This window comes from Augochlora pura, chromosome 8 (assembly GCF_028453695.1).
Source record: "Augochlora pura isolate Apur16 chromosome 8, APUR_v2.2.1, whole genome shotgun sequence".
NCBI lineage: Eukaryota > Metazoa > Arthropoda > Insecta > Hymenoptera > Halictidae > Augochlora > Augochlora pura.
In genome coordinates, this window is record NC_135779.1 from 8,767,608 (window position 1) to 8,792,498 (window position 24,891).

At 47.6% G+C, this 24,891-nt stretch overlaps 1 protein-coding gene across 8 annotated transcripts in view; it reads right to left on the reverse strand.

The window, feature by feature from the left end:
* Ttk (zinc finger and BTB domain-containing protein ttk) overlaps positions 1-24,133 on the reverse strand; it is a 58,266-nt gene extending 34,133 nt beyond the window's left edge. The window contains exons 1-4 of one of the 8 annotated variants that reach the window (XR_013494674.1): positions 21,632-21,997; positions 5,080-5,460; positions 3,622-4,375; positions 3,354-3,413 (exon numbers count right to left, since the gene is read on the reverse strand). Coding sequence is in view for 7 of the 8 variants with exons in the window: in XM_078188328.1 (XP_078044454.1) it covers positions 3,354-3,413; positions 3,622-4,375; positions 5,080-5,298 (1,033 nt within the window). In the remaining variant the exon portion in view is untranslated. Of the gene's footprint in view, positions 1-3,353; positions 3,414-3,621; positions 4,376-5,079; positions 5,461-20,093; positions 20,348-20,391; positions 20,573-21,631; positions 22,001-23,468 lie in introns of those variants that run through there. The other 7 variants (XM_078188328.1, XM_078188329.1, XM_078188327.1 and 4 more) reach the window with 7 other exon arrangements.
* Between the last annotated feature and the right edge of the window lie 758 nt (positions 24,134-24,891).

Genomic DNA, 24,891 nt, shown 5'->3' on the forward strand with positions numbered 1-24,891 from the left:
TAGATATCATCAAACACATACATATTTATTTATCGGTGTGTGTAAATATATATATGTATTTATAGTTCTCTATCTCTCTCTCTCTTTGTGTGTTTTTTCTCCGTTTCTGATCCTCTGTCCTGAATTACTTGAAATCTAGGCAACGAGAAGAACGGAAGAGAAGCCGGTAGCGATAACCTGCTGACGTTCGTTGTCCGTGAAACAGTGGATTTACGCGCGCACTTCTTCATGAAAACGATTAATCGTCGTCTATCCACAGAAACTGCATCGCGGTCCGTGGTCACCATATGGTTCGGGAAACACACACACATATATACATACGTGTGCATATATACATATATAAATATATATGTATATGTATGTAAAAAAAAGTATACAGCAATGTATCACAAAAGTTGCATGTGTATACAATATAATATATATATATATATTACAGCTGAACAACTTTTTCCTTAACACAACGAACGAACGTGAGAAAAAAAAAGAAGTTAACCAGCGTTTAAATAAAAATCAGAAAAAAAGTAAGCACCGCTAAAAGCTGGCTCCACCCCCTCCTTTTACCAAGTGGCCAATGGCAGCGAAGCGTTTCTCATTCGTGCGGGGGATGAATATGATAAATATATGTTATATATATAAATATATTTATATATACTTGTATGCATATGTATATATACGTATATTTATACATGTATATCTGTGGAAATGTTCTGCGTGTATAAATGTATGCAAGTGTTTTGTGTAATATGTCGGTGTGAATGGATGTAAGGATGCGTGTGTATTTTGTACAGATATATAAAAATAGGATAATCTCCAGAAGGATTAAGTAAAAAAGATGGCAGTAAATAGAAAATGTATATATATGGTATATATGCATATACATATATATATATATATATATATATATGTATTCATAAATATATAAAGACGTATAGGTGGAACAAGATAATAAGCGTAAGAAGAAAAGGAACGAGGCGCTGCGCATTGGCCGAGCATATATTACATGGGTATGTATATATATGTATATATATACGTATATATAAATACATATGTGCTTTTATATATATAGATTTCTCTTTATCTTTTCCGTAAACAAGAATATCGGTGGGTGGTTAGGTAAGATCTTTGGAGGCTACAGCATTCAAAGGGAATATATATCTTTGTGTGTTTGTTTGGCACGTTTTTTAGTTCCGCTCGAACGTCTCGTCGTTTTTCGTAGGAGCGGTAAACGTTATTAAGATGGGTTCAACGAGACGACGGCTTCCTTTCTCTCTCGTACACGCTCGATTTTCTTTCGTGTATATATGTATATTCTATATATATATTTATGTAATATATATGAATATCTGTATATGTATACATATTTTTTTTTGTTCTGGTTTCGATTATTACACGATTACAGCATTATTACACGTTTTGTTACTTTACTTTTATACATATATAGTGTAGTATTTTTTGTTTACTTTTACTGTTTTTTTTTTTTTTGTTATATATATATTTTTTTCGACTTTCGAGCTGTCACAGGTCAACACGCGTGACGCAAAGTAGGTCTCGTGCATGGTTCTCGAAAACCCGTATGAAAACACGGTGCGCATCGTGTTTCCGATACGTTTCGCTACACGGCTCTAGGGGCCGTGCCGAAAGATTCGTTTCGGGTTGCACAGAAAAAAGGAAACGGTTCTTTAGAGACCGATTTTTTTAGAAACCCGTGACACGTAATGAACGTCCTGGGAGCCTATTCACCTGCTCCAAACGCAAATCACACATATACATGGACAATAGATATATATTGTATTTTTTTGCTGTTTTTTTTTTGTTACACTCTCTGCGAAATTTGTTGACCTTAATTTCATGTAAGGATGCTAGCTCAGGCGTCGTCCGCGAGTTAACATCTTAACAAATCGCGCTCGTCAACAAATTCATCGACTCGAGTTCGAATATATATGTGTATGTATATATATATATTTTTTTCCCTATATTCTTTTTACTTTTTTTTTTTTTTTTGGTTTTTGCATCGAGTTTACTTGAGTCTAAGGTCAAAAAATAGCCTCCCCGGAAACATATGTTGCCGCGATACTGCGTTCGTGAACATTCGTTTAGCAGTCGCGCAACGCCGAACACGGTAAAATTAACAGACGACAATTTCTGAAAAATTAAATTCATTAGCACATCGTAACAAAGCAGTTTCAATTGATTTTTTCTATATCGACCTCATTAATTATAATGCTCGAAGTTTCGTTAGAGAATCGTGAATGGAGCAAGTGATACAGATCGCTTGTTAATGCAACGAAACAACGGCTCAGGAGGACTTGTAAACTGAGTTGCAGCTACCACCGTCGATCGACCTCGACGAATCGTACGAAAATACAACAATACTATCGGCAATTCAAACAGCGCCGGTATAATTTCATTTCGAAATATATAGGAGAAAAGTCGATCATGTAAAAATAGATTTCTTAAGTTAGTCTCTCTTATGCTATTCAACTATTCCATGCTATGTAGCAGACTGTTCTTAATTCGCGTCCAAATGGTAACGTAATCATTGTACAATCACATGTTTAATTCAAACCTTTGCGTACAGTTAGACCAGAAAGTATATGACAGTGAATTAAATACGAAAGTCGATCGGTTCAACAATTTTTCACGGAATACGTGTAACGATATTTCGCATTAACATCTCTTGTACATCACCACGTGGCCCTTAATTTATTCGACTGATACACATTAGTTGGAAGAGGGCTGCTGCCACGTTCCATGCTAATGGTATGTAAAGTAGATTAAACAACTTAATGCATATTTCACATAAAGGTGTGCACAGCTTCTCCCCGTTTATTGCTGTCACATTTCTAATGCATATCAACTTTCAAGAGTTAACATTCAATTAGCATGTAACCGGTGTACAGTAATTTAAATAATGGATATCCATTAAGTTTTAAATAACTGTTCCACAGTGTCACGAGCCAACAGGAATTGTTGGCTTTTATCTAAAAATATAACAAAATTGTTGAACCCTCTCGGAACCTCTACATATTTAGCACATCGTCAGATACCACGATTACCACCTAACCACGCAAAAATTTGACTTGGGCATCTAACACGATTGACTTGCTACCGTTCTAAAAAAGACAAAAAAAGAAAGTGAAAGAAAAACTCCAAGAACAGTTTACAGCTGAGTCCATGTTAGTCCATGTGTGAACTTGCAAGAATGTATCGCGTCGTTCTTTACCGACGAGAATGAGACGTTAAACTTGCTCGAGCTAATATAGATCAGAGAAAGAACGCGTTAGAGACAATGATTATTGAATTGCGGTGCAAACCGTCGATTTAGTAAAGCTGACTGAAATGGTGTCTCTTACCTTGCTTGAAACCTTCGCTCCCTTGTCTACTGTGCGGCCGCGCGAACGTCTCGTCAGAGGCTGAAGTACAAATCGAACCGGTTAAATGCGCCGATCGCCGATTGAACTTTCGAGCAATCGTTAAGCAAAAGAACGAGCGAAAAAAAGAATAGAGGAAGAAAGAGAGAGATAGAGAGAGATAGATAGAGAGATAGAGATAGAGACAGAGAAAGAGAAAGAAAAGAGAGAGAGAGAAATGAAAGAAAGAAAAAGCAAGGAGGCTGGTTACCTTGGGCAGAGGTGCTAGGCGTTGGTTCAGGTTCCCGTTTGACGCGAGGTGTCAGCGATTCCGGCGTGTCGGTACCGTTCTCCGTAGGCTCGTCCTTTCTCGACGACGACAAAGAGGATGCCAGGCTGGTCGCCGCGGATCCCGAGTTCCCGACGTTGTTGCTGCTGACGTTGTTGTTGGCCGCCGACGCGCTCCCAGCGTTCCCGCTCCTCCCGGTGTTACTACTACCCTCGCCGCTCTGAAAGTCGATACTCATCTTCATTTCCATCATCTCCGGCGAGCCCTGCACGAGATCGGCGCCCGAGCATGATTGCATCTCTTGACCGGAGATCTCGCCGATCGGTGTGTCCGACGAGCCGCTCAGCTTCCTCGGTCTGCCCCTTTTCCTCTTCGGCGCGGACAACGCCGAGCCGAGGAGAGGATGGCTAGACATGTGGTGCATCCTCTTTTGCGAGACGTGGTGGTGAGGCCCGATTTGGTTTATTCTATGTAGACTCGGCGGTGGTGGAGGTACCGTGTTTTGATTTCCAAGCAACGACGAGGTAATGCTAGGCAAGTCGCACTTGTCCTCGTTTACCTCGGTCAGGCCCTTTATCCTAAGGGACTCAGCGACTCTCAGGAAGGCGGTTAGCCTGTCCTGGTCGACGCTCACCTCCCCGCGGTACATGAAATCCAAAAGGCTGCGCATGTCCACGTACGGGACATCCTTGAGAATGACTATCGGGTGCTTGTCGGGGTGGCCGACGAAAAGGGCCTGCAACACGTACAAGAACAACACGTTCAGTGGCCGCATATATTCGCGGATACTAATTGTCTCGACCGCGTTACGTATGCTTCGTCCGGAACAATAATGTATTTCTGTATTAAATGAAATTATGGTAAGCATATAAAATTCTATACATTCTACAATGTGTACTTGAAATGCTTACAGCGACTCGTATTAATATTCGGACACCTTCTAAAATAGAATAACTCTTTCCAGAGTGGATCAAATGACTTGCACTTCTTTCGGATGTCGGAGAGACTAATTTATTAGGCAATATTTATTTTTTCATAAACTGCAAATGTTTGAAATGAAAAAAAAAAATAAGAAACTCGCGTTTTGCAGTGAAACTTGGAAACGGGTAATTTTTACATCTTGACTGTGCGTTAACCAATTCCAGTGAATCTTTTTTTAAATTTCCGCTTCGGGTTTAAATGAAAGGAAGTTAAAAAACAAGCGATTTTTAATAATTTGCTGTTTCAAGTAATAGTAAAATCAGAAGTATTTTAGTAGTTGTGCCGTAACTAGCTCTTTCAATATTAAAAAAAAATTCAAGTTATTTAGTTTGGTTTTTAAAAAGCTGTTGAGTGTCAAAGGGTGTTCACATACTTTATGCCGGGGTGTATAGGGCTTCATTTGTTCTTGTTCTAGCGTCGAGAGTACATACATCGGTACGCAGTGTAGGAGGATCTTACCTGAAAGTAGGGGCTACACGCCGACAGCACCATTTTGTGTGCCCTGAGTAGCTGACCCTCAACGGCCAGCGTAACGTCGACGAACGACTCGTCATGGAGTAGTTGGTCGAAAACGGAGAGTAGGTTACTTTGATGATTATTCCAGCGCAGACAAAACCTCTGCGACGCCATCGCTTCGCTTCTCAGATCCGCCAAGTTACCGTTAATGTCCGCTAACATCAGATCTAGTGTCGATCTTTTTATTGGTATTGCTGCCGCCGCCTCGTCGTCGCTTCGTTTCGACTTCTTCGACGAAGCCGCTTGCTCTTGCTCGTGCTCCTGCTCTGTCTCGTGCTCTCTTCTTCATCGGCCACAGCTTATCATATCCTTCCCTCTCGTGATCTACACGGCAAAACAGCAACAAGACAATGGTAAATGCGGGGATCCCGGGAAACCGTGCGCGGTTAACCTTTGGATGGCGGACATGCTTGAACATTTATAGCAGCGGCGGCTACATCCATTTAAATCTGTACGGTTAACTTTCATTTGTATATTACTAAAACGTCTTTGGGATTAAAGTTAATCCTTTCATTAGTTTCAATATCAACAGTTAACAATTAAATGTAACCGCCGCATAATAATCAGATGAAATGTTTGTTACTCTGAATTCAAATGGACCCGGCGCCCGTCATCCGAGGGTTAATCGACGAACTTATCTCTAAGCCGGCGTATCCGATCAATCGCAATTATAAATTATAAACAAAAGAATCAATTGCCCCCGATGAGAGAACCGCCGCGAAGGAGGTTCCCGTCCAATCGAGCCTCCGAACGCGACAAATGCCAGGAGCAGGCCGGAGTGGGGCTCTTACAAAAACGCTATTTTCGGAGTCATGTTTATGCAACACACGGTCCCACGATTTAGGAACCTCGCGTACATCCCGTCTCTTAATTTTGGCATTTAAAAAAAAAAAAGAAGGAAGGAAAGACGGTCTAGGCGGCCATTAATTCCGAGTGGCTGTTGCATAAGCGATCCGCGGGTATCGTCGTTCCGTCCGTCTGTTTCGGGGCCCCCGTTCGCGCAACACTCGTCGCCGCTACATTCGAAATCGTATCGCCTGGATCCTGGAGCCCTCTAAACCGTTCCACGCGTATACACGCTAACGACTGCATACATAATCCATATAAGCTCGCGAGACGATACGCACGAGGTATGAGCGTGGGCGTACGACCCTGGAGGACGTAGGTTGGGCGAATAGGCGACTCGCTCGGTTCGTGCCTTTTATGTAATTCTCTCCTCACCCCTTCACCGGGCCAATCACGGTCACGTACGCAACGTTTGTTCCACCAAGACCCGCCGGAGAGACGCGCGTGTAGTCGGGGACGACTTTCCTCGGGCCGGCCAAAGGGCGGAATTGGTTAGCGACGAGGGAAAAGGCTTGGGAACAGCTCCGGACAGGTAGGTCGGCCATCATCGTCCCACGACAAAAGAGATGGCCCGCGTTCAAACCAAACAGGATCGCCTCTCTCACTCTCTCTCTCTCTCATTCTCTCTTTCACTCAGATGTTCCACACGAAATCTCGAGACGCGAAATAGAACCTTTTCCCGCAGCGAAGCGGTCAGAGAAAAAAGAGAAGCAGGAAGCGAGCCGGCATCCGTACAGATGATACATCCCGCAAGTGGAAAAGAGATAGAGATAGAGACAGAGGGAGAGAGAGAGAGAGAGAGAGAGAGAGGGTCCTGGCCTCCGCCTCCTCAATCCTCGCGACTATACAAACGTGGAGAAGAGGTCGGCGGGTCGGCCGGGAGAATCAATAGCATTTTCTACGCATTCGGATCGATACCGGGTTCTCCGGTCGGTTTCGCGCGCAAATCTCGATACACGTATAGACACGGACGCGGAGGACGGGTGGCTCCGCGATGCTGCGATGCCTCCGTGGATCGCGCGCGGCCACCCACGAACCTGCACGCGTATATCGTTCGTATATTCGATATAAATGCAGGATGGCTGTTGCTCGACCTTGCTCGACCTTGTTAGTAGCCTGAGTGAATGGTTTTCACGGTGAATGGCACGTCATCGTGATGCGGTACACCGTGTGCATTAACGGGCGAGAGCGAGCGGCCGAGCAGGAGGCGAACGGGCAAGCGAGCGAATGAGCGAGCAGGCGAGACCGCCGCGCCGCTCGTTCTTCTCGGTCGCGATCGGGGATTTCTGAAATGTCGTGCCGCGAGTTTCGATCGTCGCTTCCTTCTTTCGACATCGGCCGCGCCGAGCGCGCAACCTCCGGCGTTCCTGATAAATGGATTACGTAACAAAATCGTGCAAACTCTCCCCGGTCCAGTCGGCTCGATTAAATCGACTGTGCAAAACTGGAGCCGGCACGAGAGGAGAGGAGAGCGTGGCGTGCCGCGGCGTGGCGCGCGCGCGACCGACAGTGCCGCGAAGCAGATGATGCCTATCGATCCGGGAGAACGTTTACAGTGTCCTCTCCGGCTGGTGTCCGTGTAAAAAAGTCGTCTCGCGTAATCGAGAGACGCGACGCACACAGAAGAGCGGTCGCGCGCGAACGCCGCGCCGCCGTGATCTAAAAGGACGCTGTAAATCGCTGCACATCCTCCCCCTATATTCCCGCCGCGGTCATTGAAAAACAAAATCTGACCTCCGCCGTGCCGAGGAAGCTCGGACGGCAAAGTGTTCGCGAGCGTCAGAGGAAACGCAGGAAAAATCGCGAGAACCTAAAGAAAATATCGAGGAAAGATCGGGGAAGTGAAAAGGAAAAAAATGTCTGACGAGCGTTCTGTTTACTTTGCCGATATCGGTTTGACGTGGTTACGTCAGGGAACCGTGTTGAATCAACTGGAATTTTTCTCCTTGCGCTAGCGTTATTATCTACATATGTAGCCGGCGACACGTCTGGTTCGCGCGGACGCTTCTCTCCGCTTCCTCTTTCTCCGTTTCCCCGTTCTCTCGTCGTTCCTTTTTCGCGATCGGTATCTCTCCGTGTTCGCCGAGAAGAAGGGAGTGTTACCAAACGTACACCCAATGAACCGTGCAGGAAAGTTGGCAAAGGAAACGCGAGCCACTGGTCGGACACGAGGACGGACCGTGATAATGTGCACACGGCGAACCCGCAGGAATCGCTCCTGCGGGATGCCCAGGCTGCGCACAATGCTTCGATCGATGATAATTATCTGGACGGTGTTCGCGGCGCTAAATTTTCCAGTGTCCACGATACCGATGGGAATTCTAAAAAAGGCAAGACAAAGGATCGTTCAACCGCTTACGAGACGTTTGATGCTGCAAGAAACGTTTGCAGCTCGCTCTCGTTGTTGTTCGAAGGAAAATTTTTACGGAAATTTCAGGCATCGCCGAACGATTTTAGAGGAGAACTGGCCGAAGGAAACTGCGCAACAGCGGTCCGCCGGGAATTATTCGGAGCACTGTGTACACAATTGCGTTCCTTGAAAGGTGCACGTTATAACCAGCATCGAGCCACCTCTTAGGCATATTTGTTTAGTCGCACACACCACCGACTGCGACGCCGTGTTCGACCAGTTTTCGACCGAACGGGAAAAAAACGCTCGACGCCCGTAGCGACGCGAGCCATGAAATAAGAGCCGTTTTCTGGCGTCGAACGCGAAACGTCACCGCCGGCTCGGATACCATTCAGGTTATCAATAGAACCCTCGTAACGAATCCGCGAGACGGACTTCCTTTACGTTCCCCTATTTGCAAGCGAGAAACTTCGTATTCGCGGAAACGACGAACACCTGAACGTAACAATTTCCTTATCTACCTTTTTCTGGCTACTTAAAAGATTCGAGAGACATTCGAACCCGCGTGAGAGTTGATACGACGCGTACGACGTCATTTGTATTAATTGTGATAATTCCTGCCGATGATAGCTAGCGGTTCGGGGCCTTAGTGGCACGCATTATAGAGTCCACGGCTCCGAAAATAAACGGTCCTCGTCGGTGTGATTAACAGGCCGCTTCAGCTGTGTTTGACTAAACAATTTTCGAGGACTCGCCGCATTAACGACGGTATAGGGGCCGGTGTGATTAGGGGTCGAATTAGTCACTAGGATCCGGTATCGTCCGGTCTCGTTAACCCTCGGTTGACGGGCGTCGGGTTCGTTTACAGTTACAAAGATTCCATCTAAATCTTAATTTTATGACAGCCATTTCTAATTAACAACTATTAATACCGAGTCTAGTGAAAGTATGAACATTGATCGCGAGAAAATGCGTTTAAAGATCTCAAGTCATGGATGCCACAGCTACACAAAAATGTTCGTCGACCAAGGATTAAGAATGCTTTCGGAGGCGAGGCGGTGCACCGTTGCGGATTGACGAATCGTTTCGCTCTAATAACGGGAAATTCGGTGAAGAACCACGAAAGCGAATCGATGGGGATCTAACGGCCGTGCGATCCGTTCGATCACGCGTGCGACCGCGAGAGAGCCGACCGATGGAACTCGATTAAACGATATTTACGACTTCTCCTCCCATCGAACAGAGTTATACGGGCTGTAACGAGCAGATACCGAGACTCCGTGAAAACTGTTTTAATTGAATAGATAACGATATTCGGTTAACGATTCGGAAACAAACGGAACGGCGAGCGATAAACGCGGGCAACAGCAGTACTGCGAGAGAGCCGACTTCGGTTCCCCGATGTACCGCTCGTACGAACTTCGTCCCGTTACATTCCCTTAACCATCACGGTCACCACCATTACCATCGGCATCATCGCCACCGAGGCTCTTCTCTGTCCGACATTATCATCGTCGCCGTCGTAACCGACCCCATTGTTCGTAGGTTACCACTCAGCTATGTACAGACCAGCTCAACAGTCGTGTAATTGTTTTAAAAAAAAAAAAACGTTCGACACGTCTTTTCCATTTTATAATCAATTCGAAGGCTTCGATGTTTCATGGGTTTTTTAACGAACTACTCTATTTAGAAATCAAGGATCGTAGCTGAAAAATTGTTTAAGAGGGAATAGTGGATGGTAAACCACAGTGTACGTGGACGGGAAGATCGGTGGATTGATTCTTTTTTCACATCCGCCACAATTACGTCCGCTGCGATTATTAAAATGCTATCCAATGATTATGTTTTGACGCTGTTGCGTAAATAGATTTGCACCGAATGTAATAATTAGACTGCGGATCTTTGTGTAAAAAGGGAATTCCCCAGGGACGGTTACAAGCGACAGGAATTAAATAAAATTAAATCGCTTCTGTGAATTATTTTGATTGTTTGAAAAGAGTGTAATAATATTAGTACCTTTTTACGTCTACACAATTTTACGTTAGCTAGTCATTTTCGACATGAAGGCATAAAATCCGTAGTCTATTAATAATAATGATATGTATATTTAAACTTGGACGAGTATGTTACGTCTAATGTGCAAGACGACTGACGTGCAAGATGTAGTAAGAATGATGCATACTATATCAAAGTTGCAAGACGAATGAATCTCATTAGATTTCATTCGCGTGATTATGCTTTATATAATATGTTACACTCCGACTAAATTGTAGAGGATAATTGATGTTCTTGTTATTGACACTGGATTATATTCGCCTACAGGTGGGATAAATTTATAAATGCAAAGAACGATTAATAAACGTCTCTGAAGAAAAAAATTTTACGATGTCTGCATAAGTCCGCAAAGTAATCACGAAGCCAGAGTACGAGTATTAGCAATGTTCACTAATATTCTCGGTATCTGTCTGTTCCTTATAACGACGATCTTAAGGCTTATTCGTCATTTGCACAAAACCGCAAACGAAGCAGATAAACACGCTTCCTCGAGTAGGAGAGTCTACAATTTTGCAAGGAAAATTGAATACAAGTAGGCAAATTGAATTTCAAGTATAAACATGTTTTGAGATTGGTCGCGCAAACACGAGTTCGTTTGCGGTCGCATTATTTGTGGCCCCAAGTGTCACACCGCTGCATTAATTTTGTCTATCGCAAAGAGGACTCCGTGCGGCTGTCAATAAAGTTCAAACTGGCACCAAGCAGTTCTAATTAGTCCAATATTAGTCGTACAAACCCGGCGACTGTTTTTCCATCTACTTCGGACACTTAAATTTTCTAATCATTTGCGACGACCGCAAAAAAACATTGATAAACAGATTGCAGTCCTTTGTGTGTTCGTAGAACAATAATTTCTACCACAAAGAATCTTTTAATATTCATTTAAACTCCAAACACAAATATTGCTATTTAACTGTCTAGTTTCAAACGTGTCCAGAAGGACCATCTTATAAACACATCGAAAGTATTGTTAAATAAAATTACAAAAATTAAGCACATTCAATTACTTTTACTGATAGAAATTACTGAACACTTATAATTCGGTCACTCGAATTTTCGTGATACTACTCCATGCTTCGCTTTATCTAAGATTACAGTTAAGGGGGAGACCGAGTGGCAGCCGACCTTCTGCTAGCCAATAGCCTTCGGAGCCCAGTTATCGAGAGCTAGTTTTATTGCACGATAAAACAAGAGAAAAGTAGTGTTAAGGTGCTAGCGCCAATCAAGCCCCAAATTAATGCCTCCTTGGTCCGAATCGCCCTGCACGTCGATCGCGTTTGCAAGGCGACCTGAGGATACGGACGAAAACGCGGCGATGTAGGCTCGCGTGTACACATCTAACGCGGCTGACCCCGAAAACAACGAGGTTTCTCCGATGAATAGAGAATGATCTCGGAGCTGACGATGATCAACGAGCAGAAAGAATCGCGTCGTCGAATAGAAAGAACCGACTCTTGTGTGCCACGGGGCACGGGTCACTTCGTTGCGCGTGCTCGATCGCAGTTTGTGTTGTAAACACAACGAGATATGGGCCATCGGCGATGACACCGAGATGTGCTGCACATTGGGCGATTTACCCGCTCGACACTCTCCTACGTACGGGGTGTCGCATTAGACGCGACACTACCTGAGCCGAGCAACGTTCTCACCGAGACGCGTGCACGCCTGTTGAAACAATCAAACCTGAACAGTTTGGAGGTTTCGGAACATCTGTGCAGATGTCTCGGGAAGAGTACTGCTTCCGGTTAATTATCACTCCTGGCTTTTGAAGATGAGCACAATTTGGACCAGCACTTACCCAAAACTATCCGCGTGCAAAGTAAAGAAACGCATGATTTCAAAAACGAATAATTTTGCAAACATAGAACGAATTTATCTCGATCATTTCTGGTAACTTCAGCCATCTCGTTTCATTTACTCATGCAACAATGTTACGCGAACTAGGATTTTTCGTAACTCATCGCGATGTTGCGCCGTTTGCCCATTTCCAAAGAATTTGTAATTCAAAGGCCGGTAAATATCAAAGTCATTACAGATATAATTTTGAAATATATGTGCTGGTCTAGATTACGGTTCATGTTTATTTAACTATCGTAAAAGATAGCCAACAAAGAGTAATGTCTAACATTTCAGAATTTGCTAAAGTGTTCGATGGTAGGAAACAGTTTAGGAAATACTGGTTTAGACAGTCGATTAGAGCCGTCGAGGCAAATACATATTGATTTCGATACGGTCAGACTTCGATGACTTGCTACAGTTCCACGTGCAACAATGTACTCGCCCGGTGCATCTGTGACGCGTTCGTTAGCAACGTCGCATCTGTGACACACCGATTACTCATAGATCGCAGTCCACGTATATGACCATCATAAATTCTGAATTTCAAGCGAAGGATCGACCGGGGAACAAGGGTTGTCTCTCGCATACATTGCTTCCTTTACACGTATCTACAATGTATGATGTTTTTCAACTTTGAATTTATCCCTCAAAATAACTAAAGCAATCACAATACACGAAACAGTTTTCAGAGCTGATGGAGAGCAGACTTTTCAAGCGATCACCGAGAGGAGCGTCGCAACAAAAATTTCTAGTTCTCGACGAAGAATCGAACAGGAAAAGCAAGCATTGTGCTTCGTATACGCTGCTTCTTTTATATCTACAACCTATGATATTTTCAAACTTAAAATAAATAAATAATTCTCAATATATCAAACAGTTTGCAACGGTGATGGAGAGCAGGACTTTTCGAGCGGCCGTCAAGAGAAAACGTCACAATAAAATTCCGAGGGATTCGCGAAACAGCGGTATTTGAAATATCGAAAAATTGAACGTGTCCACTGGCGAAAACACGGCGAAGCCGTGCGGCGAACGATATTGCTGGGCCGTGCTAGATTAATAAAAATCTACACGGTTTGCAACAAAAGCCCGATATGGAGTGCACCTCGACCCACGTCCGCAAATGGTAAAATACAACGCGGCCGCCTCTCGCACGTCATCCCAGCCTGATGTTCTCGCGAACTGTCGGCTCCCGGGCACGCTGGGAAACCGCGGGTTCTACGTAGCAGAGAGCCCCGATACAGTTCCTCGGATCTCATAATCATCTGGGTTTTCGTCGGTGCTTGCGGTGCTTGATTGCGGAACACCTTGTATAAGAGAGTACATACGGCTGATACGCCTGTTGCTCACGCACGTGCGTGCCCGGTCTCCGTATGCGTGGCACGCACACGCGTGCGCTAAATTCTCGTCGTGACGCACACGTCCTTAAAGCGAGGATATGTGTGCGTTCGTACGTGCGTCTACGCGACTCGCTCCTCTCATGGCCACACATTGCGTAATCAGCACCAGCGGCAGAGTCACGCCGAGGTACAAAACGAACGACAAAGCGCGGCAAATACCGCTGCGTTTCGAGAGCCTGAAATCCTCGCTCGTCCTCCTCCCTCTGCCGGTTCGTTTCTTGGACTCCCTCTCTTTTCGACTCGCTCTCATTCTCTCTCTCCCTCTCTCTTTCTCTCCGTCTGTCTGCCTCTCAGTCTATCATTCTCTCTCTATCGCGTTTTGTTTCTCTCCTTGTTCTCCTCCTTCGCCTCCCGCCTCTCTCATCTTCCTACCTCCACCACCTCCTCCTCCTACCTTTTACTGTTTCAACGCTTCCGCGTATAGAGGATACGGGTACGTACCTCGCATGCACGGCTATCTAAAGGTGCCTAGGTATACTCTCCGGGATCCATTAATAGCGCCCCTCAACACGCTAGTTTTTTATCCTAGGATTATTCTTGCCGCGGCCGCAGAGCCGAGAGATACGTATCGACAGAGAAACGTTCCGCTGAGTCATCGCTCAAGGATGTACGTGTCGCTCGACAAAATCGTTTCTGCAGGAATTCTGCGGAGCCTGTCACGGTGCACCGGCGTGACACGCCGCGACAGATATTTTTCCGTTTTTCTGCGAGCACCGGCGCGCGATAATCGCGTCACGCGACCGATCCCCGCGAGCGACGCGGTCGCGGGGACACGTTCGGAAATTTTCGACCGTGTTTCCGGAGGGAGGGAGCGTCTGCCGTAGGGTGTAGGCCCTACTCCCAGAAGGGAGAAGCAGGCCGGAGGGATTAAGCGTTGCGCGACTCGGGGCTCTCAGGAGAGGGTAAAACGGGACGAAGGAGAAAAATGAAGCGGCGAGGAGGAGGCGGTTAGAGAACGTCCGCGGGCATCGGGCAGTCTAGAATAAGGGTTGCTTAATCGATCGACCGAATTTTAACGGTGGATCGAGGTCGAAAGCAACGGAGTGTGCAACGAACCAGCGAGCCAGGCAGCTTTAAACGGATAAAAGGATAGATTTAGCCTAGAGAGAGAGAGAGAGAGAGAGAGAGAGAGAGAGAGAGAGAGAAGAGTAGGAGGAAAAAAAGGGAAATCCAATACCGAGGACTCGGTGTTCGAGTTGCACAGAATCCGATGATGCCAATGATCAGTAGAAAAAGTGTCCTCTCTGTATCTATCTGTTGCCACGGTGTTGTGCACACACACACATAGCGACGCATACACGCACATACATCGGTGGTATTGATGGCACGGAATAGGAGGAAGACCGAGAAAGAATGGAGGAAGATAGGTTGGGTTCACGATAATCAATATCGGCGCTGCCCACGAAATGAACGCTCTCTCCGTTTGGGTGAACCGAACCGACCCGCTCGAAACACCGGGATTTGGGGTAGCCTCCGCGCTAGACGGCTCTCTGGGGCCATCGGGGTCTCTGTTCCCCGGTGTGGTAGTGATATAATTCGGGAGTGTTTCAAATCGAGTGAGCCGAGGCGGCGTGCTCGGATATCTGTCCCTTGTCGCACCTCCTCCCACTGGGGGAGTGCCAGGATGTGCTTGGAACGATGAACGCGCTCTCGCAGTTCACACATTCCCGGGGTTGCCGGGCGTGTGTGCGAGAGCCGTGCATGAGCCACGCGTACACGCGCCCGATACTCTCTGTCGGCATCGAGCACAGGTACGGCTCATTCCGTTAGGTGTAGTGGAAGGCACCAGGTACGAGAAGTTAACGGAGAATTTTGCGGCAAAGGGGAAGAGGGATTGGCTACCGAGGAGCGTGTCCCACATTTTAGAGCCTTCGTGGAGAAATACTCGCAGCATTTCTGATTCGTTCGCTCGACGACGGAACAGCGGCCGCCGACGCCGCACATCGGTGGATATAACACGGGTTTTCGGTTTGTTCCCCGGGCTGAATGGAAAGTCACGCTCTGGCATTGTGTAGAGACCAACCCGACTCGAAATTCGTGATTATGCGGCTAATGAATAAATGCGGGCTTATTAACGGCCGCGAGGAATCTCGAACGTTTCGAGAATACTTCGGGGCAGGGCCTTTCGAAATTTATAATTAACCCTTCATTATCCCCCGATTAGTATTTCAGATGTTCCGATAGATACGCCCGCGTATTGTTCGCTGCGGGTCGTAACGAACTTCCGATGATCGGTGGTTTATTAAATAGTCATTAGTAACTCGAATAATTGCTTAAATAATTAATTAAAAAGTTACACCGCGGTAAATGAGCTGAGAAAAGAAACCAAACCTCGAGACAATGCGCGATAATTGCATGGTATCGATGAGAGCTACTCGAAAAAAAAGAATGAAAATAATTTCGATCGCAAAACTATGTTCAAACAGGAACATACGCGAGAGAGTCGTCCATCAGATAATTTTCCTAATGAGATTACCGGGTGTCTCGCATTTCGAGTGGTCGGTAAATATCAACAATCCTAAAAGAATATATCGTGCACCGTCGCAGGATTCCGAGACGTTGAATCTCAGCTCTGAAGAGCTCGCTCTTTTGCCCCTCTCAGACATGTGACCACCACCAACACGATCCTACGTGCACACAGACGCGTCTGAGGCTCTCTCTCTGCACTCACGCATGCACTCACAGACAGGTCGGCCATCTTTCTTTCTGTTAGCCTACACCCTACCCCTCCCTCCTACACCTCCTCAACCTCGTACCTACCCCTCTCTGACGCTCCTCGCCCTCACGACCACCACCCTTCCGCCGACGACGGCCGACCTCGCTGCGCGCATTGGCGCCCACCCTACATTTTTTCACAGTCGAACATTCTCGATTCTCAAAACTTTCCGAACCGGATACATCATCGTCACCCGCGCGCGTTTCGAAGGTCCTATCGCGAGCTCTCTTTGCAAACAAAAAGAAACACAATCGGCATCGACGCAAAATTACCGGACGTTTTACGACAGGAAAAATAAAAATTTACGATCGGCGAAGGGGGTATAACGCTCGACCGTTTAGAACAACCGAGACCCAGTTGGAAACACGGACTCGGAACTCAAGATTCCTTCAAACGCCGACCAGCTTGTTATGATCGTATTTGCCGCTCTCGGCATTATTTTGTTCAAATAAGTATGAACGAGGTGCATGCGTGCGGCCGGGTGCGCGCGCGCGTACACGCCAGCGACACAGACGATTTTTTTCGTGCAGCAAAAGCAGTCGATCCGGCTCGGTACTGCGTGGCTTTTCAGCGATTTCCTACGCAACGTTCCGTTCCCATAGACCGATTAAATCTATGCACCGTTGCCGACCCTCCGTTAAACACGAACGCCCCACGATGCGCATTGCTGCAATGATCACCCCTCTGTTTTCAGCAAATTTTTTCCCCCCTCGGTTCTTCTGCAAACATTTACTCGATTCCGAAGGTTGCACGCGTCGGCGTTCGCGAAACGCTCTTTTTAATTCCATTCGCATCGATTCCAAATCAAATTCACGAAAACTAATTCAATCGTAACACGCGTCGAATCCTTGTAACGAATCGCGCTATATGAGAGCCCCGGCGAATTAATAATTTATTTTGCTTTTCTCTTTCATCGTTTCAATAAGGCCATCTAAAAATAGATAACATTGTTCAATTCAGAGCTTGCGTGTATCGCCGCGGTTCCTAATAACCGTGAGAAATGGAAAATCGCCTGAATCGATCGTCGCCGGCGCGTTTAAAGGATTGACTAATAATTTGCTCGTAACTCGTTATTCAATACGACCTCAGTTTTTCAAGCCAGCAGCCAGCAGGAGAAACGTGGCAACCTCGGTTGACGTGCACTGTCGTGCAAACGTATTACGTGCCTCCGCGATACTAGACGCAGGTGTAACTAGGGCGCGAAGCTGAAACACCCATTTCGCGATATAGTTGCACAGTGTTATGAAAACAGGTGTAGGTTAACACCGATTATTGTTTTCGACGTACCGCTTCCGACGGTGCCCGCGGGTCCCGGTGTGTCCTGGTTAACCGATTCCCGGCCAACCCCGGGTGATTCATTTCGGGAATAGAGGAGTTTCGGACAAAGGAATGACCGACCGGAATAAATCCTCGAAAACATTACCCCTCCGGTTTCTATTGTGAGGCATTGTTGAGTAATCGACACCCCTCGGGAACGCCGTGACGCGTAACACGATTGATAATTGGAACACGGGGGAGGGTGAGGTAGTCATTGCCGAGTGAAATCATGCCCCGGCACAGAAATGATGTCATCATCGCCGCCACTCGTCGGCAACAATGAAAAGAACGAGGATTTTTCGTCGGTCTCCGCTTTTCGGCCTTCTCTAACCACTCGTCCTCCTCTGTCTCTATAGGACGGATGACGGGTCACGGCGATGAGTAACGCGGGTAGAAAAATGATTTGCTGTAAAAGGCGTTATTCGAACGTTCTCCGGGAAAGTGATTATTCCCAAACGCGGCCTGAAACGAGCCGTCGCTCCCTTTGAGTCGAACCGACCGGATTCGTGGGCAACGCGTGTCGCACGCGGTATATCTGTCTGAAAATCAAAACTCCACCGAGCTGGCAAAAGTGCAAACTGCTGTCGGAGGCCCGACATTCTTGTAATGGATATATCCTGACGACCACGCAGTCGTAATCCACACACATAATAAAAGGAACAACGGATGGAGAGTACAGGGAGAGGCGCAGCACGTTGCACAGTCATCACCGTTACACGAATGCGCAGGCGCGCACGCACGTCGGATCGGCGTATGCTACTTTTTCGCCAGTTAAATAGAAATCGGTTGCAAAGATACCTCTTGGAAAGTTACCCTTACGGATCACGTGAACACGAACACACTTTTATGGTTATCGAGACATAACGAGATACGACATAGAGCACACATGTCATAATGAGATTTCATTTATCGTCCTCGGTGCCTGTTTTCGTAGAGAATAGAGATACGTCTTATATTATCGTCGCGCTCCGTTCCTAAATCGTTCGCGATAATCGAATTCACGAAGGGAAAATTTCAAACAGGAAGCACCACTGCCGAGAGATACTTGAAGAAAAATGCTGACCTAAACCCCTGTCTGAGCGCTATCGCGAGATAGTGAATCACAACGGTAGAGAGCTACCTTATCGACCATCGTCCGAAAGCGCGGGAAATTTGAAAAGGGGCGAAGTCGGATTTACGCGTCGACTGCGACAAATCAACGAATGATGCTTGTCACACTAATAAATTAGCACGCTATTAGCATTATAAAAGACGGGCTCTACAAATAAAGCTATTTAGGAGAACCCTCCCCGTGCCGTGGGTACGACCACCATCATCACCGCCATAATCGTCGCTTCAACCCCTCGCGGGTACCACGATAAAATCGACACGCTACTTTAATCAGGAACCCGCAGGAAGTGCCATGTAAGTTCTCATCGAAATACACGTGGGTACGGATACGTCGAGCTTCAGTGCACAGACCCAGCACTTGTCGCACACACGCAGGTTATGCGCCCCTTTTTCCAAACGTATTCGTAATTCGTGTCGCATTTCCATATATTATATCGAACAGTCAAAATTTTTATGTTCGCGTCTCGAAAGACTATCGACAGTGCCTTGCTGTCGTATTCTAATAGTTACGCGAAACTGTAAACTATATTAGAGAACACGTAATTCTATCTACTGATAAAGAGTAAGTGTAAACAGATTACTGCTACAAAACACGTGGGAATTATCAATATCCATGGAAACAGTATTCCGGTATTGCAATACATAAAGATACACGCGGTTCGTGAAATATTCTACAGTTAAATTACAAAACCTTAGCTTTCCTTTTTTTTTTTTAAACGGGAAAACAACAAACTATTACCACCGTGAGACCCGCACACTTTTCAAAATGGTGTTGTGTAATCCAACTAGAGTACCACGTGTTCAAGCCACGTGGTTATTAGGTTATTTTACTTGGCGGGAGGTCGATAGATGAACGAGTTTTTTTTTGTCAAACAAGAACACGAACTGTTTTACACCTGGGATTACGTGTCACAGAAGATGTTTGTACACGCGAACAAGACTGCAAAGAAAAATAGCCTAGTAATTCTACGACGTACAAGCATGGCTATATCTGTTCAAGTATGTCTATATCTCGAAGATAACAACGAATCTCCGTTCGAGATAACCGGAGTTGTCGACTAACGGTATGTCTGCACTTTGAATCCGTGGCCCAGGATATTCAACACTTTTTTCAGGAACGAAGAAACAGCAGAAGATCGTAAACGCGATAAGGATCGCTTTGACAAACAATTACGAAAACCGAATAGAACTATAAGCATAGTATACGACATGTCTGACAATGAAAATCTAACGGAAAAATGTCGAGATGGTTAAAAAGTATGAAACGTAAATGTATATCGGTCGGGGTACAAACACACGCGTCGCACCTGTAGTACACACGACTTACATAGATCACTGTCTACATGTTCCACTATCCGTATATCCCCATGTTCACGGTGTGTTGTTTCTTTCGAATTCCAAACATAACGCAAACACTGTCTCTTCGGAAATGTTTATCCGAATACGGTGCACAGATTACATAATTTTCCACTATAATACAACAACAAAGAGATTAATTAACGCGCGAGCGGTGACACTGGGCGACCGAAAGGCACGTTCTGACACGTGCTCGGGCTCGAGGCTGTGGCACTGATCCGATCTCGCACGGCTCGCAAAGACGAGTAAGGTATGTATACACAACTCACCTGTTATGGTACGTGGTAAACGATTGCAATGCGACTCGAAGGCTACATTAACCGAATACGAAAATGCGACAGTCGGCCGACGGGGGAAAAATCACAAAGAGGAAGTGAGCACGATCGGCAGCAACAATGACGCTCCCTCGCGAGGGAAGGAACTGCAGAGGCACACTGGGGAACAAGCGGCTCAATGAATACAACAAGGGGGAGGATGGTCGGCGGATGGACGAACGAACGACTCGACTCGAGTCGAGTCAGCCTCGACACCCCGGGGCGTATCGGCGCCTATGGGCAGCGCCATACCCGACCGCGACACACGTTCGAGCGAGAGAGAGAGCGCGCGACGGAGGGAGGGACGGAGAGAGACAGAGCGAGGGGGTGGGGGAGAGGAGAGACGTAGTACACGAGGGAGACAGAGCGATTCCAAGAGACGAGGGAAAGAGGAGGGAAAGAAGATTTACGCAACCCTCTCTCGCCGAGCGAAAATCCACGTCGAGAGGCACGCTGTCGACGATTTGCCGATAAGCCACGTAGTATCCTCCTTGCACGCGCCTCACTTTTCTCCATCTTTTTCAAAGAAACTGTGAAACTAACCTCTCACTCCTTTTACCCTGCTAAATCGCCCTCTCTCCCACTCCTGCAAGTTAACCCTTCCCACACAGAGGCACACGGCACGCACACGGACGAACGGTCGCACACCGACAGTCACGCACACACACAGACACAGTAGTCCATCGTGGCATTCATATAAGCGCACACGCAGAGGCACGCACACACGAATAATCATTTGCGCATAAATATACAAACACTCACGAATCTATACACCGCACAGCAACCACGACGGACGATGGTGAGCGCATAACAGGAACGACGAATAGTGAAACTAAGATAACAAGGGGCGAATGGTGTGGGAGAGAAAGAGAGAAAGGCAGGGGAGCGAGAAAGAGAATGAGCGGGAGGTAAAAGATAGGTATAGAAATAAAGAGGGAGAAAGCGCGGCGAGACAGTGTGTGAGAGAGAAAGAAGCGTCCTCTCCGCCGCACTGGTAATATCGATTCGTAGGGTAGGCTCGATGGCAACGACCCTACCTGGTTTGACGAAACCAGCTCTCGAGGCGCACGGGTACATTTTTCGTCTTATCGACACCGCCCGGTTTTTCCCGATGACACCCGAAATTCGGCGGAACCCGACGGCACCCGACACACGACAAGCTCGCAAATTCACACTATGCACCATGTCGACTTACCTTGGCATCCTGGGATGCGGCTGTTTCGACGACGGGGTGAGAGCCACTCCACCGAGGACGTGCGACTTTGCCCGTGCAGCGCTAGGACGCCATGTCATCAAGTCGAGGCGCGGACTCGGGGCAAATCGCGCATATACACACCGATAGAGAGAGAGGCGCACGAACACCACGTAGCTGACCAACCCGGTGCCTGCCGTGCTGGGAATTCCTGCTGCGCCACCGAACGGCCGTCACGGAACCTCGCCTACGCCCGCCTAGCGCCACGACCGTGCTTTCCGTTCGTGGTACCCTTCACCGCTTTGCAACGCTCGCGACACCCGCCCGTTTGCGCGCCCTCGTTCAACCAAACCACCGAAGCCAAGCGGCGCACAACCTCCCGCAATCCTACCACCGCCACCTACCCGCTAGCCCCCACTACACCCTGCACCCTCTCCTTGTAGCCCCCACCTTCTCACCCTTCTCGTCACGCACACCTCCCCCTCCCTTGCCATGCTCCCCAACACCCTGTACTGCCTCACGCCATCCTGCGCGTTTCGTCCTTCTCGTTTCCCCTCTCTACCACACTCGCACACTTCTCGACTCTCCGACCCTCTATCCTCCTTCATCTTTCGCGCGTCGTCCCTTTCTATCGCGCTGGCTCTCCCACTCTTTCCATAGCCCGCAAGGAACGAATCGCCTGACTTCTTTCTCTCTTCAACCGTACCGACGTCGTCTCTTTTTATCTCCTTCGGAAACCTACCCACACTCACACACACGCAGAGAATCACGCGTACACGGAGACAGCAGACAGTGAAACAGACACGTGCATATACACACAAGTGTGCGCGCATGCACACATGGACGCATTCCCTCGATTCGTCTTCCTCTTTCTTGCTCCCTCACCCTCGATCACCCTTCAAAAAGGGCACTTATTTTCGCCCCTTTGTTCTCACGCTTGTGACCAACTTCTCCTTCCCTCTACAGAGACCTTTCCTTAAACCTGCCACCTCCCCCTGCCCTGTACGCCTTCGTTCTTCGGGCTTCTTTCTCGAACACACCCTCTCCCGCTGCTGCTACCTCCTAGCTACTTCTTACGTCAGCGTTACTGCGCACTCGTTCCGGCAAAGTCGCCACGAGCTCGTGTAAAGTTGTTACCCGCCGACGACGTCATGCGCGGTTTCAGCGGTCGCGACTGTTCCTTATCACTTCTTGTTATTATTTTGATAAAGGAAAATGCGGGTTAAAGGGGCAACCGAGCGTCTCCGTTAGAACTTTTTCAAATGGATCCGAACGGATCACCGTTAACCGCGCGTCCCGAGATACGCCGCGCTCACGCCTCGTTTATACCTTGGGTTTCTTTTTACATCCGTTTTTATTCGGTTTCTCGGTTTCACCGATCGCGCTTATTCAAAATCCTTCGGCCAGTTTCACGAGAAACCGTCGTCGGTTTCTCAGCGGAGATTGTGGAGCGAGAAAAAGGGGTTGAAACACGATACACTCATTTCGGTTGGAGGCGGGGGATAAGAAACGATACGAAACGGTTTTTCGGGGGATGGCCGGGCCGAAATACGTCTGGGGGGTGAGAAAGGAAGGAGAAGAAATTCACGGACGTGTTTAGACGGCTGTGGAGGAGGCGCGTTGCGTGTTATACACGCAACCGCGATTCGCGTCTGCGCACTTTTTCCCCGCACAGCTCGCCAAGCAGCGGCGCAGGTTAGAGCGAGAAAGAGAGAGAGAGAGAGAGAGAGAGAGAGAGAGAGAGAGAGAGAGAGAGAGAGAGAGAGAGAGAGAGAGAGAGCGAGCTCTCCGCCACGAGGCCGTTTCTCAACTTCTGAGCTGCAAATGTACAAGTACCAACCACATTTGCGTATCCTGGTAGTAGTTTGTCGCTGGTTCAGCTTCCGCTTCGTTCCTCGAGCCTTGTTGCGTATCCGTGGCGAGGTGGTATCCGTGCGTCGTCACGTTGCCATGGAAATAAACGCACCTTCGTCTGATTTCCTTGTTGGAGAGAATCAAAGTGTGTTGGTTGCGTGTCGTCACCGGAATCGTTGCGCTACGCTGACGGCACCTTGACACGTTTACCCCGACACGCGTGTTCTACACCATCGCAGTAATGTCGAAACGACTTCATTATCGACGCTCTTATTACACGTCGATCATTATCTGTCGATATGATTGATTTGGTAACAAGATAGAGACGGAAGTACGCGTATTGTGAACCGGGTACGATCGATTTGTGTTCCCGCGCTTTTTACTATTTGAATTCTTTGATGACAACAATGTCTATACGGTATCGGTATTATATCCAAACAGATTGTACGCATACGATTGTATGTGTAATAACGTAGGTGTATCTTGTACAGAGAGATTATACGCGGAACATTAAAACGGAAACATGAATGAAGAAAATTCGGTTGATACTTGAAACGTGAATTGTGTACACGAGGCAACGCGAGAGAGTTTTCAACACGAGGGTAGGTTTGAAGCGTTGCGCGGGGCGCTGTCGCGGAAGGATCCCCACGGATCTTTTCGGTCGACTGATAAAAAGGCTTGGAAGCTGCCTTGTCGCGATGGACGAGGCGTATACGGACAAAAAAAGTCGCTGGAAGGGGAAGCTCGGGAGAGTCTCTCTGAGTCGGGCAGGGGAGAACGGAGGGATCGTCTGTCGGTGGCGGAGCTGGGGTGGGGGCGGTAGGCACGGCGGGGACGATACCGAGGACGGGGTAAAGAGGTAGAGACATACACGTAGACAAACGTGGGTCGGGGTGAAGGGGAGCTATCGCCGCCGTCACCGCCACCGCCGCCGTCGCCGACGCTCTGCCACGATGATTTGACTCTGCTCGATACCGCCGCCGACGCCACGATGATTCGATTCCTCTGGTCGCACCGCCGCCGCTGCCCGCCGCCACCGCTACCGTCGTCGTCACCACCACCGTCACCGTCACCGTCGCCGCCGCCGCCGCCGCTGCTGCTGCTGATGCTGCTGTTGGCTTCTGCTGTTCCAGTGTCCTTGGTTTCGCTCTAGCAAAGACCAGCATACTAGTTCCACGTCGACTTGCGCGTTTGGAGAAACTCGGCTGGCTTTCCTGCTTGCCCGCTTGCACGCCCACGGCCAGGGCTGTATCGCTTGGGGCTGCGCCGTTCATTCTAATCTCATGACCTCCCTGCTATTCATGCCGCATGTTTCTTCCCAGAGATCTCTACAGACACACGGTCGCCTTCGGTTATTTCTTGCACAACGGGGACGGCCTGCAACGTAACATATGAATGACACCTATCAC